The sequence below is a fragment of the Phalangium opilio genome, unplaced genomic scaffold, assembly GCF_054372755.1.
Source record: "Phalangium opilio isolate 3A_F unplaced genomic scaffold, DU_Popi_V2 ptg000037l_1, whole genome shotgun sequence".
NCBI lineage: Eukaryota > Metazoa > Arthropoda > Arachnida > Opiliones > Phalangiidae > Phalangium > Phalangium opilio.
In genome coordinates, this window is record NW_028324160.1 from 5827063 (window position 1) to 5844209 (window position 17147).

The following is a 17147-nucleotide window of genomic DNA, read 5'->3' on the forward strand; positions in this document are numbered from 1 at the left end:
TTAAAAACATTCATCGATTTAATTTTTACGTCAAAATTTGTAAAACCCAGAAAAACGGTGTTTCTCAAGAGTCATTTTGGTACCTTTTAGAAAGTATGCAATAACTTTCTAGTTTTGTGTGCGAATTCAATCAGATTTGCATATAACCAGGGGAATTGATTAAGCCACTCAAAATTAGCTTATCTAGTTTTGTTCACGAGTTGCAAAAGCATTTTTGAGAAAAAATAAATTTTCGGGGGTTTCGTTTTTGAGCCTATGGAGAAAAACGTCCAACTCGAAAAATCTTATAAATTATCCTGAACTATAGAGCTCGAAAAGACCTTTCTAACGGTGAATTAATATATAATAGAGTATTTGATTCCTTAGAGCCTAAATGTTTAATTCAAATAAACACAAATTTTGCTTCAAAATATAAAATATTTATTTACTTTAATGGTAAATTACGTTTAGATGAAAGTATGAAACATTTTTTGAACTTGCTTAAGGCAATCATCATCTAGTTTTTAGTATCTTCTAAAATTGCTAAGAGACTGTGTAATAAGAATATAATATTATTCAGTGGGACTAATTAAAGCACTTGTCAGTTTTCATAGGCCATCTGAGCAAATTCATCTGTAAGTCCCTCACCATAAATTTCAGCTTGAAATCGCTTTCATCCTTAAAGGAGGCCAGCACAAGGGCAACGTACTTCTCTTGGTCGTAAATAGCAGCAACTTATTGTCCCACTGATATATCCAAAAAAGCAATAGTGTTTTTATCATCATTTATCCCAATAAAAAATTTTGTGCTGTAAGTATCCGATGATACGCGGTACATTTCAATTTCACGTTTATTTAAGGGGACAAATCTGTGATGGCTTTTGGTTCCAATCACAGTAGAAGCTTTGGAAAATCTTTCCTCTAATATCTCTTTGTGAAGTTGAACTTCTTCTTAAAAACCCAAAAAAATCTTATCCCTTTAATGTTTTCTCTCGACCACTCAAAAAAGTTGATTCGGCGTGACTATTTGTTCTGTAATAAGCATTCGCGAGAGGCCCTGGCTACAAGGCGTTTTGCCGTACCGTACTCCTATGCCGTCGCAAGCACTTTTGCCATGGCTGGTAGCGAAAAAGTTCCATTCTTCCTTTATTACAAAAACAATTTCGTGGTGACATAACTTAATAAAAATTTTCTTCCTTTATTACAAAATCAATTTCGTGGTGACATAACTTAATAAACATTTTACGATTTTTAAACTGTGAGCTTACACCTTCGCTAAAGTAATTAATATCGTTAGATCCAGGAAGAAACGTTTTCAGATAATCGTGAATCGGTTTGATGAAACAGTTCCTCACTTTCGACCTTTTAAACCGCGTTTTTGGTCGGCTAATAGATACCTTTACTTTTACGTCATATCACATTACTGGACAAATTATACGCAACAAAATGTTAAACCCACTAATCACAATTTAACCGGGACATAACCTGATTCTCATAGCAACAAACTACAACTAAATTCCCACGATGAAACTTCAGAAATCATAAATTGCGTCGTTTCGTACTCTTTCGAACTTCGAGAATTTTCTGGGTGTCGTTTTGTTAAGCGAATCAGAAGTTCTCAATTACAGCCCACTCGATCACGCTTGCTGTATAGCGTTGTGTTTGAACTAAAACACTTTTTATCGTACCAAATTTAGGCATTAATAACTTTTTGGTAATAAAAAATTGTATAAAGGCGGGTTTTTGGTCTAGTGGTTAAATTCAAGTTTACTTTTAGTTTGTGTTGTAGTCTTGTTTCTTCGTTTAGTCATTTAGGAGATTCGGTAATTTTTGGCATATGTCTAATGCCTACGGTTTAAGCCTTGTGACCCTCTAACACTCTGGGTACAGTTTTGGTAAACTGTTTTTTTCGACAATTTAGTTTCTCAATTATTGCCTTATTCAGGGGCGTCGGAAGCCAGGGGCAGGGTGGGCTCAAGCCCCCTCGATTTTTGAGCCTGAGGGGGCTGAGCCCCCTCAGAATTTAGGCCAAAAAAGTAGTAAAGTTAATGTAAAATGTTGATAATACTCCCAAAAATAATCTACTATTCAGCTCAAAAACATGAAAAGGCATAAAATACCACCCTCTCGACACGTCCTAGGCCTCGAATCAAAAATATTTTTGTTACTCTCGAGAGAGTTACGCCTATAATAGATCTCCCACTGCCAAGACAATATGAACAACCCCTCTTTCCTAAATGGGCCCGATCCACAATCCGAATAGAATAGCTTACTTTTTCTCACACTCTCACTGGGGGCTATTCACAAATTGTCTAAGGCAAAAATCGTCCAATTTTGACACTTCTCTCACTTTGAGTCAAAGTAACAATCGGGAAGACTGATACGCCTTAATTACGAAACAAACACGGTTAACCCAATGACCACATGTACTAGCATTTTAAGAGTATAAAGCTATCTCGTTTATTTCGTTTCCCTAAAAAAGGGTAGAAAATAGGCGAAACTATGCTCAGAGTAGGGAATATTATCGAATATAAATCCTTATTTAAGGATACTGAAAATCCAAAATGGGCTTTTGGAAAATTTAATGAAGACTATCTTAAATTAGGATTTGAGGTTGATGTGTCAAAATATGATTTCCTACGTAACGTTTTCCATGACCCACTCCATCTCTCAATAACAATTACTAACATTTATTCAAACTCTCTTCCATCCGTGTCCACGTTACGTATTTTGTGAACGGCCCCTTTGCAAGATGTTTGTGTTTTATTACTTTTACAAAACGGGCCGGTCGTGACTCGTTCGCCTATCGGGCATATTAAGTTGTTAAAATAGTTGATACGCGGTGAACGTCGTCCTGTGACTCCTGTAATTCTTTGCGGAATCATTATCGGAACTGAACCATGTCCAAAAAGTCAAAGAATAAATCTGTTCTTGATTGGCTAACGAAACGAACAGATTCAACAAATATTTCAACTAAGGAACAACAAAATATTGAAAGTAACCAGCCTGATACTGAACCTGCTTCCCATAGTGTAGCAGCTGTGGTTAATATACATGAAACTAAACTTGGAACCAGTGCATCATGTTCAAATGAAACCGTAATAAAAGAAGCTGACAAAACTTCAACTTCAACCTTGGCGCCGGAGCCTCAGTTAGCCGCAGAACTACCCACTATGAGAAATGCACCCGACACAAGTTTTTGTTTTCCAAAAAATGAATCAAGCAGATCTTGCCAAAGTAGTTGGTTTAAGACATATTAGTGGCTTCATTATGATAGTAGGCGTGATGATGTTCTCTGCTTTTCATGCGAAAAAGCATTTAAAGAATGGGGAAAAGGTCGGCATGATGAAGGTCAGGGACTAGCGTTTCTCAATACTGGATTCAGGAACTGGAAACGGGCAATCGAGAAATTTAAAAAAACACGAGAAAAGTGCTTACCACTTAAAGGCTGCCAGTGTTTCAAGTTCAACTTCTGTTGTCGAACTTATCAGTACACAATCCAAACAAGAACAAGCAAGTAATAGGCAAGTGCTTCGGGTTATTATAAGTTCACTTCGTTATTTAGCTCGGACCGGTCAAGCAATAAGGGGTCATGATAATGAGAAAGGAAATTTACACGAACTTCTTCGTGAGCGTGCAGAAGACGTGCCAGCTCTTAAAATCTGGCTAACTAAAAGGGACAAGTGGTTAAGCGCTGACATACAAAACGAAATTTTGGAGTTAATGGCGTTGCGTGTTCAGCAAGACATAGTCGACAGAATCAAAAACAGTCCATTTTTTTCGATAATTGCCGATGGAACAACTGACATCTCAGGTAAGGAACAGTTTACCCTGTGCATTCGCTGGGTTGACACAAAATCCTTGCAAGCATTCGAAGATTTTATTGACATGTACAACGCGCCAGATTCGAAGGCTGCTACTCTATTCGCGATGATAAAGGATATGTTACTTCGAATTTCTCTTAATCTTGATAATCTCAGAGGCCATTGTTTTGATGGAGCTGCAAATATGTCGGGATCTATTAATGGTTTGAAAATGAAAGTGGAACAAGAGCAGCCAAAATCCATTTATGTGCATTGCTGCAACCACGCGTTAGACTTGGTACTGCAAGAATGTGGCTGAAAATGCGATTTGGCAAACGACGCGCTGACTACAGTTAAAGATATTTCAAATATTATTCTGGAATCTTCCAAAAGAAAATCAATTTATGCCAACGTTGTAATTACTCCAACAACAGAGCAAGAGGCCGAGAGAACAATTGAAGCTCTTATTCACTTATGTCCTACACGTTGGGCTGTAAGGGCCAACTCAATTCGAAGATTCCTTGACAATTACGAGAGAGTCCAGAAAACCATATCCGATATCCCGAGCGAAAAGGGTTCAATAAGGGATGATCGAAGAGCGACGTTAAAAGGATATCAAAACAGACTACAGCAATTTGAAACGGCCTTTGGAATCCGTGTTTCATTGGCAATATTTACATATTGTGAGAATTTAGCTAAAACACTACAAAGCGTCAAGATGACCGTGTGTGGTGCTAAGGATGCGTCAATAGTTCTACACAGAACACTTCTAGATTTGCGTTCTGATAAGTATTTTGATTTGTATTGGAGCGAAACCGAAGACATGACTAAAAGGCTAAATCTTAAGGAGCCGAAAGATCCCAGGAAGAAAAAAGTGTTTAAGCGTTTCGAACAAACCAAAAATCCAACTGCTGCTGCGTCTTTTAGTGCGAAAGAGAATATGAGAAAAGAATATTTTAGTTTGCTTGACCACGTTATATCAGAATTGGCAAAACGTTTTGCTCAACGCGGGATTGATCGACTTATAAACTTCGAAAGTATTCTGTTGGATACTAGTCAAGGTCAAACGCCTACGAAACAAATTCTAGAGGAGCGCCTTGGCCCAAATGCTTTGGACTTGGACCTTGATCGCTTACACGCTCAGCTAACCATGGTTTCAGCCATCATACCAAAGAATATTCAAAAAGAAATTAAAACTGTGAATCAAGTAACCGAAATATTAAAAACACACGATGCAGCTGTCTTTACTTTGCTTGATCAAGTTATTAAACTAGTTAGTTTGTTACAAACTGTACCAGCATCAGCAGCTGGAAGCGAAAGGACATTCAGCGCACTGCGTCGAGTTAAGACTTATCTTCGATCAACAATGACACAGAAGCGCTTAACACACCTTATTCTACTACATATACATCGTGACAAATCAGCGGAACTGGACTTAGAAAACATTGCATCAGAATTTGTAAATAAAACCCCCGAAAAAAAGGCTGTATTCGGTGCTTACTCAAAGTGAATTATCATTTATTCGATATTAACTGCAAATAAATTTTCACGTTGAAACAGACTATAATTTTGGTTGGATAATTCTTGACTATGGCTATAAGTTACTTTTTTAAAATGACTAATGGGTGATTCGTGCCTACTTCAATTAATAAGTGAAAGTTACAACCAGTAGAATTTACTTAGCTTACGCCATAACAAAATTTATAATGGTATTTTGTTTGATTGTGTACGTGAATAAGGCCATCCCTGATTTCATGTCTACCTTTGTTTCAAAATGTCCCTTTCCCACTCTTCAAGGATGACTCTTCTCAAACACACATAAAGCCAGCCAAAATTCTCAGCCCCCCCCCCCAGGTTCAAAAACGTTCCGACGCCCCTGCTGTCCCCGAACTTAAATAGCAAAACCCATGACGGGCTAGTTTTGACGGTTTTACAAACGTACTCGCAAATGCACCAAACGTTTCTAGACGTGTAATTTCTCGATTCATCTTATCCTGGCGGTGTCTAATAATCAAATGAGGTCCGGACCAAATCAGCCGCTATTTATATCCCAAATAAAGGAATGAAAGGTTAGATTGTAATGGATGCTGTTACAAAGCAGACGTTAATTCGCGAAGCTCTTTCAAAGCCATGGAAAATAGTGGCCGTTACTTTCATCCTAGTAACTGTATTCTTAGTTGAATTAGCATTTTGGTATTTTAAAAATATTACTGTAGTTTCGGGTAACGCAACAAAGACATAACATGTTGAGACTTGTCAGGATAATGCCTTCGGGGCAAACACCTGGAAACAATTAAATGTTTCGTGGTAGGAAGAGTCACCAACTAACAAAGCAATAAATCCGAAAATAGATTCCATTCATAACTATACAACTGATTCGACCATGCCCCTAAACCCATTAAGACACGTCTTTATAGTAAAAATAAAAACGGATGGGGATAAATTATTTTGTTCAAGTTCTGTCCCTTTTTAAGGCCATAGACCCGTCTGAGCGTGGTTACGTATAAATAAAAAGCCGATGGAATGTCTTAACACGTTTGTGTGAGTCATAAATCACTTAGATTCCATTGATAACAATACAACTAGTTTAGCCACACCCCCCTTTTAAGGTCCTAAACCATCGGGTGGGCGGCCAATAAAGGGCAATAAAAAAAGAATAGCATCAGTCAATATACCCTCAGGCTAATTACCAACCCCGCACTCAAGAAAATCACGCGATAAAGATCATTCGGTCGCCACCTTTCAAGCCGTAAAGACCTGTCGTAAGAATGTCCACCAAAGTAGGAGATTGCCGCGTGAACGCCCGTGTTAGACTAGGGGCTGAATGCTCGGCGGTGTTCGGGGTCAATGGATTCGAGCCAAGCCTACTTTTAACAAAGAAGGACGGAACAATTCTCACCATCTCGGAAGACGTTTTGAAGGAATTTATAGAGGAGTGGACGGAGATATAATCAAAGAGGAGGGAAATAGGGAGAGATAATCGCATAGGCAGCCGTGATCCATCCGTATTGAGAAGAGAGGAAAATGTGTGATACGCGGCGGCTCTTAACGCGCAACTTATTCGCGCACAGTTGACGTTATTGGTTCTCCTCTTTCGGGCTACTACTACGTCACCAAAATTGCTCGGAAAGGTTTAAACGTTGTTAAAACGTACGCTTTAAAAATAAAAAGCCGAGGCTTAAGTGAAATGTTCAGCCAAGTGGGTTTTTTTAAGGAAAGAGTTATTTATTTATCAGAGGTAATTTAGATAGATAGTATAAGATTAGAGCCGTGTAATGTTTCAGGAAAATATTCAAAATATCTTACTTGTAAACATATAACACCAAATCCTGCTAATGGATCACTATCACCATTAGAAAAATGGCTTGAGCACACGAACCCACGAAATGATGTTTTTTAATTACACATTGTTGATGTTTGGTTATAGGTTTTCGAAATGGTTTAAAAGTTATACCGTTCATTTTTGGATTACTTGAATACCGCGTATTGCTACTACAATTCAAGTAGCAGCATTTTTTGTGGTAAACCATTTTAAATTACGTCTGATAAATAAATAACTCTGCTTAAAAAAGCCCACTTGGCTGATCATTTCACTTAAGCCTCGGCTTTTTATTTTTAAAGCGTACGTTTAACGTTTAAATCTTTCCGAGCAATTTTGGGGGCGTAGTAGCCAGAAAGAGGAGAACCAATAACGTCAACTGTGCGCGAATAAGGTGCGCGTTAAGAGCCGCCGCGTATCACAAATTTTCCCCTCTAGATGGATCACGGCTGCCTATGCGATTATCTCTCCCTATTTCCCTTCTCTTTGATATAATCAGCTATAGAACCTGGCGACTGGGGTAATTATCGTTACTTGAACTTGAAAATAAAAATAACCGTTATAGAGGGGAATATAGTATTCGACGATGGCAGCGTATTCACTCTAACAATGGCCGAGGCAGGGAAACTGAACGAGAAATTTAGTTTTATGAGATTTCACATCAAGCTTTTAAACGATCAAGCCGAAGTTATTAAATGCATGTACGAAGCGATTGTAAAACGCATGAATGATATATATCAAAAAAATTATGTAAGTCGCGGTACTACGTCTCACAATGATTACGACCGTGTAAAAAATTTCCTAGCAGCGTGTATAGTTCCTTCGAGCATTTTCGAAGATTTTTGTAACTTAGTTCGTGACAAAAACTTGACGAGTAAACTACAATTATATAATTTATTCTACATTTGCTTAAATAACGACGCGTACATTCGCGAATTAATTGGAATTGATTGTGTTCATTAAATGTTTTCTGACTATAAAATCTGATTCATAATAATAATAAGCCTAGAATAACCTAGCATAAGCCTATCTTTCAGTATCTACATTAGCATAAGCCTATCCCTACAGGTACCAGCCACGTGACGTCATCAAAAATTAGCCGTGACGTCATACCAATACACTAAAAATAAATTCAAATTTCCCGCCAACACCATCACGTTACGTCATCAATTTCCCCTCCATCTCCTCCCCCCAACCCCAGGGATGTCCCTATAACACCAAACATTTACCCCCCCTGAAAGGGGGGAAAGAAGGGGGGTAAAATTTTTGGTGTTATAGGGACATCCTTACTCTCTAACATTTCCTTTTTGTAGAATATTAAATGAAAATTTGTTAAGTATGTTTCGGCATTACGATTCTTTATGTTGTTTTGTAGCTATAAAGCTCTGTTTCATTTCAATATTCCAAGAAGATCTTTTATATTAATATATCAAATTTGGTGTTTACTTTTTAATTCAGCTTTACTACATTAATATACAGTGTAAACATGAAATTAAACTTTCCTAGTTACACTGAATGTTACTTCTAAATATTTTGGTAAGCGTTGTTCGGATTGGTTCCTTGATTTCGTGTGTACTTGAGGAGGTCTTGACGGCTCGCAGTGAGCCGAAAATTAAACACACTTTTGAATGATACAAATTAGGTCCTTAAATGGAACTATTGAGGATATACAGTAAAGGTTAAACGTAACCATTTCGCACGCGTATCAATTCTTACACGGTTGAATAATGCTTACAGCAGAAAAAACGTTTACATTTAATCCACTGGATTTGAGCAGCAGATTTTGAGCCGCAATTTTGGAATATTAATCTATGTTAATTCTTGTGTTTTGAAAAAAATAATTTCAAAAAACACCTTTTACAGAATATATAGACACCTTTCTGGTATAATTATAAACCTCTATTAAGGGTTTTGTTTAAAATCTAACAGGAATTAAAAAGCACCAACGTCATTGGAATTAAAACACCAAATTAGTCTCAAAAAGATATTTTTTTAAGGGTTTATAAACACTTTTTCTGTTCTTAATATACACCTCTATTCAAAGCGATTAAAACACCTAACAGGATTTAACAAGCACCTTCAGAGAAGGTATTATTTAGCATCGTTTTGAAAGGTGCGTATTGACATCCAATCGAATGGTGCTAACAGGATTTAGAAAGCACCTTCAGAGAAGGTATTATTTCGCACCGCTTTGAAACGTGCTTATTGACATCCAATCGAATGGTACTTTTAAACACCAATAGAGGTGCTACTGTGGATGCATAAGGAAACACCTCTAAAGGTGTCAAACAGTTCCATTTTTTAACAGTGTAGTTCTGATTGGTGTGCTAATAATTGAGAATTTAAATTTTATTTGCTTTGTTCGACTTGATTAAACTCAATTTTTTCTAACCATCTACCGAGAAGCACATCCAACACTTAAATAATGGATGAATAATAATTTAAGTTCATAATTTAGCTTCCCTAAAGTGTGGCTCTTTTTACACTTTCTATGGTCAACTCTCTTAACATCAGCTAACTTATGAACTTTAATATCTCCTCACCATTTAATTTTGTTCATGATTTTAGACTGCATTACGAAGACCATGAAGTTAGCTTTTTTGATCTTGGCAAAATATTCTCTGAACCTGATGCTTTCAACGTAAGCGAAACAAAAAATTAAATCAAAAATAAATTTCAGAAATAGAACCCAGTTTGAATGACCCTTCTAAAATCCGATTTTAGAAGTCAAATCTTATCGTGTTTTCCGCACCACTCTCATATTTCCATGGCCGACAGGAATATTTCACTCCGTCTCCGGTGTACGAATCGACCAGGTTGACTATCCTGTCCGCCGCACCGAAAAGAGTCTTGTCCACGTCCTTGTCCTTCTTAAATATGGACACGAATGTAAACATTGCTTACTTACAAACCAATTCAATGAATTATATTCTTCGATCAATTAGGAGGTGATTTTAATGGTGTCAGCCTGAGTTCTTCTGTCTTTTTTGCTCGTCGTTCACTCCATCGCGACCAAGAAATACAAGTCGGTGCCCACCAAAAAACGTTTTCAAAAACATGGCCCAACAAATCCCGGGAAATTTTTGGGAAAACGCGTCGCTCTTGTGCGCCGAACGTAAGCTCCCACACATTTGAAAATAATATTTCCCATTACGTGAGATCGTAGCGCGAGCCAGTTTCCCCAATCCAATTAGCGGAGATTGCATTCCCGTAACGAAATTTGGATAGGGCTTTAATGAAACGTAATTACGTTCCTTACAGCTATTCCTTCCATTTTGCCCCACATTACTTGCCGTCTGCTGGCTGCGTCGTGGCTGATTGGTGTGACTTTCATTCTGTTTTTCTTAGGTTGTAATTTGCGGACAGAGTTCACGACGGAAAGCTACAATCGCATCGACACCCTCGCGGACTTGATCAAATCGGGAGTTACACCAATAATGGCAAAAGAAACCGGAACTTTCGAGTATCTAAAAATATTGGTAAATACGCGTTTCCGTGTTAAGTTACTCAATACTTCTGACGTCATTGTTGCCTATCTATAGGCATCGCAGGACCCAGTTATTAAGGAATGGCTAGACGCATTCGACAAGGACCAAATTTTCACCAATCCTGTGGAATATCTAACTCTCGATGGATACGTTCCTCTACTTTCTGGGCAAAAGGCTCTGATCACGAAAGACACATATCTGGTTTTGATGTTGGGACAATTATTGACATCCGATCCCGAGAATAAAAACTTCTTTGAGGACAACGGGGAACTTTACATTTCGCAACAAGAACTTGAATCGGAATACTTACACGTCATGTTCAACACCTCTTGGATGAAAAGCAGCCCCATAGTGCACGAGTCCCTCCAACTGGTGTCGGTATGAATTTTGTCGTAAAATGATTAATGATCTTGAGGAATGTTGTTCTATTGCAGCATGGAACCATTGTTCGAAACGCAAGCGTTGGACTATCTGGATAAAGAAATGATGCGGCACTTAATTGAACAAGTCATCTGGAAGAGACCCATGGAAAGCGTGGCTGATTTGAACCTGAGTAGCGTCAGCGTTCCCTACTACTTACTTCTCATGCTATTTTCTGGAACAGTAGCCGTGGTCACAAAGAAAATATTCTTCAACGAATTTGCTTAAAAATTTAACACGTCACGAAATGAAATTGAATGTTTCAAAAATCTCAAAAACATTTTCCACTTCAATCGAGCACACCAACATCAAAATGCTCCCTTGAACGTCACTTCAAATGTTTCCTTAAACTTAAAGGTTATAATTATGTACTTAATGATAAACACAATTGCAATCGAGTGTAAAATTAATTAGCAATGCAATACAAATTACATGTCTTAACCGTCAAAAATATAAATAATCTTGGTTGTTTTTCATTAACAAACTTGTAGATTGAATAGTTTGACTTGTTTATTGCAGTTTAGAAATAAGAGAAAAAGAACTGTTGTATTTTAACGGTTGAAAATTGAAAAAGGCACATATTGAATTTTAATTTATTTGGGAACGGTAGATGCAAATTGAAATTGCTTTTTCAAATCTAAAACGTCATCGTTGATTTTAAATACGAGTATTTATTATAAGCCTACGCCAAAGACATTCCGACCTAAATTGGGAATTTAAAATACTCCTTATTTTAAAGGAGTGAAATAAAATTTTAGTTTCTGTTATGGATTTTTCTTCACAACATCAAATGGCCCAATTATTCTAAAATTTTTCTCATCGAGCTGCCAATTTTTATCTCAATATCCTGGAATATGTTTCTTTTTTGAAAGAATACTCAATCAATATCGGAACTTTTGGGTCTTAATTAAAGATGACACGAGAAATTGAGCTTGGACTATTTAAATCTAAAGAGTACCAGCAAAGATGTCTATTTTGTGATCCGAGCACAAGCACAGTGAGATCCACTCTCTTCCTCCCCTAACAGTCCACGTAGGGAACATTGGAATACAAATGCTCGACCTAAGGAAGTTCTGGTTTCTTGAATCGATTTCTCTCTTAAAAGTTCAAACATTAAATTTTCGAGAATGATTAGCCGAAGTGTTTAACTAACTTTGTTAGAAAAATCATCCAACCGTAATATCATTTAAATGGCGTGTAATATGAACCTGCCTCTAATAGAATTCAACCTTGAAAAGGGCAAATACACCCGTAGAAAAGTAATTCCCTTCCATGTCCAACTGCACCCAATCTCGGGTTCATAAATTTTCAGAATTATTGAACAGTTTTTCCAAGTTTAAGGCGTCATTCCAAGGAATTAATTCAATTTCAATGTCACGTCAAGCTTCTTGATTTTACCAAATTTTTCCGCGATTCCTTTTAAACCCCAGCAACAGTTTAGTAAGCGTAAGTCGGTGGTTAAGTGCGAGAGCAGTTCAAGCGCTCTCAATGACGCCTTGAACCAAAACGCAGCCATGGAACGAGTCGAGAATTACTTGATTGAACTTAAAAGAAGTAGTATAAAATATTCTTTCAACTCTCGATTGCAGATTTAATTATAGATTTGTTACTTTTGTCTGCACCTTATCCTTAACTTTCTGGCTATTTTTATGCTAAATTAATTGGCGCCTATCAAATACAGAACGTCCATTTCCCACAACAATAGTACACTATCTTGAAACCGCGCCCTTTAAAGTTTTCTCTCGACGCTAACTTAAAGCAACAACTACAGCCTTTTACTAAATACTAACACTTTAAGGGGTAGAAGTGAATTAAAAGTCAAACAAAAAACTTCATTTTTGTGTAAGTATAGCACTTAATTTCCACTTTACTGCGAATAAACTCACTCCCTTTCCGCGACATAAACAATCGCAAATTTTTCAGCAACTCGTTACTGTCTTCGAAGGTTTCATATTGATTACTTGCTAAAATTTAAGAGGAACCCAAAATGGCAACTAACCCACTTGGATATCTTGGAAATAACCGATATTTTAAATACAGGTAATTATTTTAATTTTCAAATCATATTTCTGTCGGGAAGCCTTCATATGAGCAGTTTTCATATGAGCGGATTTCAAAATAGCGGTCCTCATAACAACAGTTCTCTAAATAGCGATTCCCGAAATGGCAGTTTACCCATTACAGCAATTACCGATACAGCGGTTCTGGTAAACGCGGCGTACCGTTACAGCAGTTCTCTAAAGAGCGGAAAATCAGATATGCGAAAACCTATAGTTGTTTATTATGGTGTAAGCTGGCCCAGCTGGGTTATATGAACTCAAAAAGAACTAGGTCAGATATGGATAATTTGGTCAGGTTAAAGTTGATTATTTCAACTAAATAGTATTAGGTCATTTTAGGTTAGGCTAGGTTAGTAATATTTTGGAAATTGTGCAACAATGTTACGCCTTTTCCAAAAGATTACTGTTTACAATTATCTACTTCCGAAATAAAATACCCTTTCTCGAATTATAAGATGCCTTTTCCAAAAACTTACTGTTTACAATTATCTACTTCCAAAAGAAAATAACCTCTCTCGAATTATAATATGCCTTTCCAAAAAATTACTGTTTTCAATTATCTTCTTCCAAAAGAAAATAACCTCTCTCGGTTTATAATATGCCTTTTCCAAAAAATTACTGTTTACAATTATCTACTTCCGAAATAAAATAACCTTTCTCGAATTATAATATGCCTTTACCAGAAAAATTACTGTTTACAATTATCTACCAAAAAACATAATGTTTTATTAGGTCACATTACTGATTAAATGATCACGGAAAGGGTAGTATTTGAAACCAACGAATATAAGTGTATTGTTAAGAAATGCTCCAAACTCAAGACAAACACTGCTATTTCTCAAAATAGCGGCCGCTATTTCTAAAATAGGCAGTTTTGAAAAACTCCGCTGTTTTTTTGGAATCGCGGTTGTTATTTCGAGAACTGCTCTACAGGGAACTGCTCATATGAGGTACACCCGTTCTGTCGTCGATTCGAAAAGTAATTTTTTTAATAGGTACGCTCAAGTAACTCCAGTGAACGTGACGACAATTGCGGTGAGTTTTTGTCAATAATTGATTTGGTGGCGTGTCTCGCAGAATGGAATTTGTTTATGGAAATTATACTTTTAATATTTCTTGTCAGGAAACGTGGGACTTGAAACGAGCAGGGACATCTTACAAAGCCGTAAAGGAATATCTTAAACGATCCTTCAATTTAAAGTATTTTTCGTACTACTTTAAATATTAGCTCGGCTCCAATGGATTCTCTACAAGTTGGCATTCCTCCTGAACTACTGGTTTAGTTTGGCGAAGGCCAGCGGCATTTGTGCACGGGATTTTTGAGTGCATGCATAAATTCCGCCCACTAGCCTTTGCCAAGCCAAACCCCAAGTTCAGGAGGAAAGTCCCTTTGTAGGGGATCCACTGGAGCCGCGCTTAAATTTGAATGAACTACATGAACTGTTGTAATCATCGCTCAGATTGGTGTGCTAATATTCTAGAATTTTAATTTCATTTGCTTTGTTCGACTCGATTAAACCGAAAATTTTAACCATTAACCGAAAAGCACCGACAACACTGATATTAAAATATAAATAATGATTCCAGTTCACATTTCAGCTTCCCTAAAGTGTGCGTCATTTTACACATTCAAATGTTAACTATCAAAACAACAGCTAACTTACGTACTGAACTTTAATACCTCATCGTTTATTAATTTTGTCGATGATTTTAGAGTATGTTACGAAGAGCATAAAGTCAGCTTTTTCGATCTTACCAAAATATACACCAAACCTTCTAAACTCTGGTTTTAGAAATCAAATTTTATCCGGTTTTCTGGGCCACTCTCATACTTCGATGGTCGCCAGGAACATTTCACTCCGTCTCCGGTGTTTGAAACCGCCAGGATGATTATCGTGTCCGCCGCACCGAAGAGAGTCTTGTCCACTTCCTTGTCCTTCTTAAATATGGACACTCCAGTAAACATTCCTCACTTACATTTCAATGACTACCCAAATTCATAATTCATAATTCGCCCAATTAGGTGGTGATTTTAATTGTGTCCACTTTGGTCATTCTATCACTTCTGCTCGTCGTTCACTCCATCGTAACCAAAAAATGCAAATCGGTGCCCACCAAGAAAGTTGTCAAGAAAATGGCCCAAGAAACCCTGGGAAAGGTCTGGGACAATGCGTCGCTCTTTTGTGCCGAACGTAAGCAATTAAGCGCTCCCACACATTTGAAAATAATATTTCCCATTACGTCAGATCGTAGCGCGAGCCAGTTTCCACAATCCAATTAGCGGCCCCACTCCTTCGGGTGGTCAACCTGGTGATGCAGAGCAAATGGCCTTGTCGTGGCGGAGGGGTCCCAAGTTCTGTGTGCCTGTTGGGATGGTTCCTTGGGTTCGCCCTTGGTTCGGATCTTTCCCAGCCCCGTTCCGCGAACGTTTTGCTCAGCCGACTCTCCCCCGTCCAGGTGTTGCCATGGCTCATCTCCAGCTCTTGGCAACCCTCGGGGAGCCGCGGATACATTCCTGGACCGTATGGCACTGCTGTGCTTGGAGGGACCTCCACTTCCCCTTGAGCCTTCAGCTGCCTTTCTTCCCTGTCACCGACCTCCTCCTGGCTCGGCTCGCTGCCGAAGGTCTAGCGCTCGCGTCACCTGCTTAAGAGGCGTTAGCCGTGGCCGCTGGCCGGGCCCGTGTGCCTTGACGGTGGTTCCGCAGGTACTATTGGGAACAATGATGAGAGACAATTTGGGGGGGGGCGCTGATAAGGGCCCCCAGCTAGGTGCAGTGCCTAATCAAATGTTCTCTGAATCCAATTAGCAGAGATTGCCCACCCAATACGAACGATGAATAGTGCTTTAATCAAACATAAATATGTTCCCTACAGCGATTCCCTCCATTTTGCCCCACATTACTTGTCGTCTGCTGGCTGCGTCGTGGCTGATCGGAGTGACTTTCATTCTGTTATTCTTGGGTTGTTATTTGCGGACGGAGTTCACATAATTTTCATCAATCCTGTGGAGTATCTCGATCTTGATGGATACATTCCTTTACTTTCTGGAGAAAAAGCTCTGATCACGAGAGACACTTTTCTGATTTGGTTCTTGGGACAATTCTTGACATCTGATCCCGAGAATAAAGAATTCGTTCTGAACAATGGAGGACTTTACTTATCAGAACAAGAACTTGTTTTCGACTACTTACACCTCATGATAAACACTTCTTGGATGAAAAGCAGCCCCATAGTGCACGAGACCATCCAACTGGTGTCGGTTTGAATTTTATCATAAAATTATTCAGGTCCTTGATGTATATTCTATTGCAGCGTGGAACCATTATTGGAAACGCAAGCTTTGGACTATCTGGATTTTGAAATGCGTCACTTAATTGAACAGGTCACTTGGAGGAGACCCATGAAAAGCGCGGCTGATTTGGATCTGAGTAGCGTCAACGTTCCCTTCTACTTACTTCTCATGCTGTTGTCTGGAACAGTAGCCGTGGTCACAACGGAAATATTCTTCAACGGATTTGCTTAAACATTAAACACGTCACGAGACGAAATTGAATGTTTCGAAAATCTCAAAAATATTTTCCACTTCAATCAAGCACACCAACATCAAAATTCTCCCTTGAACAACACTTCAAATTGTACACTTTAACCTAAGGTGGTAATTATGTACTGAATGATAAACACAATTGATATCGAATGTAAAATTAATTAGCAATGCAATACAAATTACATATCTTAACCGCCAATAATATAAATAGTCATTGTTTTAGTTTCACTAACAAACTTGTTGATTGAATAGTTTGACGTCTTTATGACAGTTCTGCATTTTAGACAAAAAGTGCAGTACGGTTGTTGATAGAGATGGCCGATACCAGGCTTAACCCGATACCGATCGATACCGGTGCAAACATGAACCGATACCGATCGACACCGATATTTACTCACTATGATCCAAAAAACCGATACTTCAACCGATACCGATATGGTATCGGTACCGGTTCATCCCTACAGACACGTATTAAGAAATATTTTCGCTTATTAGTTGTTAGATAAACTAAAATTAGGTACTTTTACATAAAT

The 17147-nt window shown here is 38.1% G+C and overlaps 2 protein-coding genes and 1 long non-coding RNA gene across 3 annotated transcripts; all 3 read left to right on the forward strand.

Moving 5' to 3' along the window:
- Positions 1–2878: 2878 nt before the first annotated feature.
- Positions 2879–5291, forward strand: LOC149683486 (zinc finger MYM-type protein 1-like). Its single transcript, XM_089871290.1, has 4 exons — positions 2879–3173; positions 3364–3495; positions 3544–4092; positions 4135–5291. The coding sequence occupies exons 1-4, from the start codon at positions 2879–2881 to the stop codon at positions 5289–5291; spliced, it is 2133 nt and encodes a 710-aa protein (XP_089727416.1).
- An 8771-nt stretch (positions 5292–14062) lies between these two features.
- On the forward strand, positions 14063–14820 carry LOC149683487 (uncharacterized). Its single transcript, XR_016384211.1, has 3 exons — positions 14063–14103; positions 14192–14233; positions 14783–14820. It is a non-coding gene; the product is annotated as an uncharacterized LOC149683487 (long non-coding RNA).
- Positions 14821–14899: 79 nt separating this feature from the next.
- LOC149683488 (uncharacterized) lies at positions 14900–16593 on the forward strand. Its single transcript, XM_089871291.1, has 4 exons — positions 14900–15026; positions 15092–15260; positions 15945–16050; positions 16383–16593. Exons 1-4 carry the CDS (start codon positions 14955–14957, stop codon positions 16591–16593), a joined length of 558 nt encoding a protein of 185 aa, XP_089727417.1. The 5' UTR covers positions 14900–14954.
- The last annotated feature ends 554 nt before the right edge of the window (positions 16594–17147 follow it).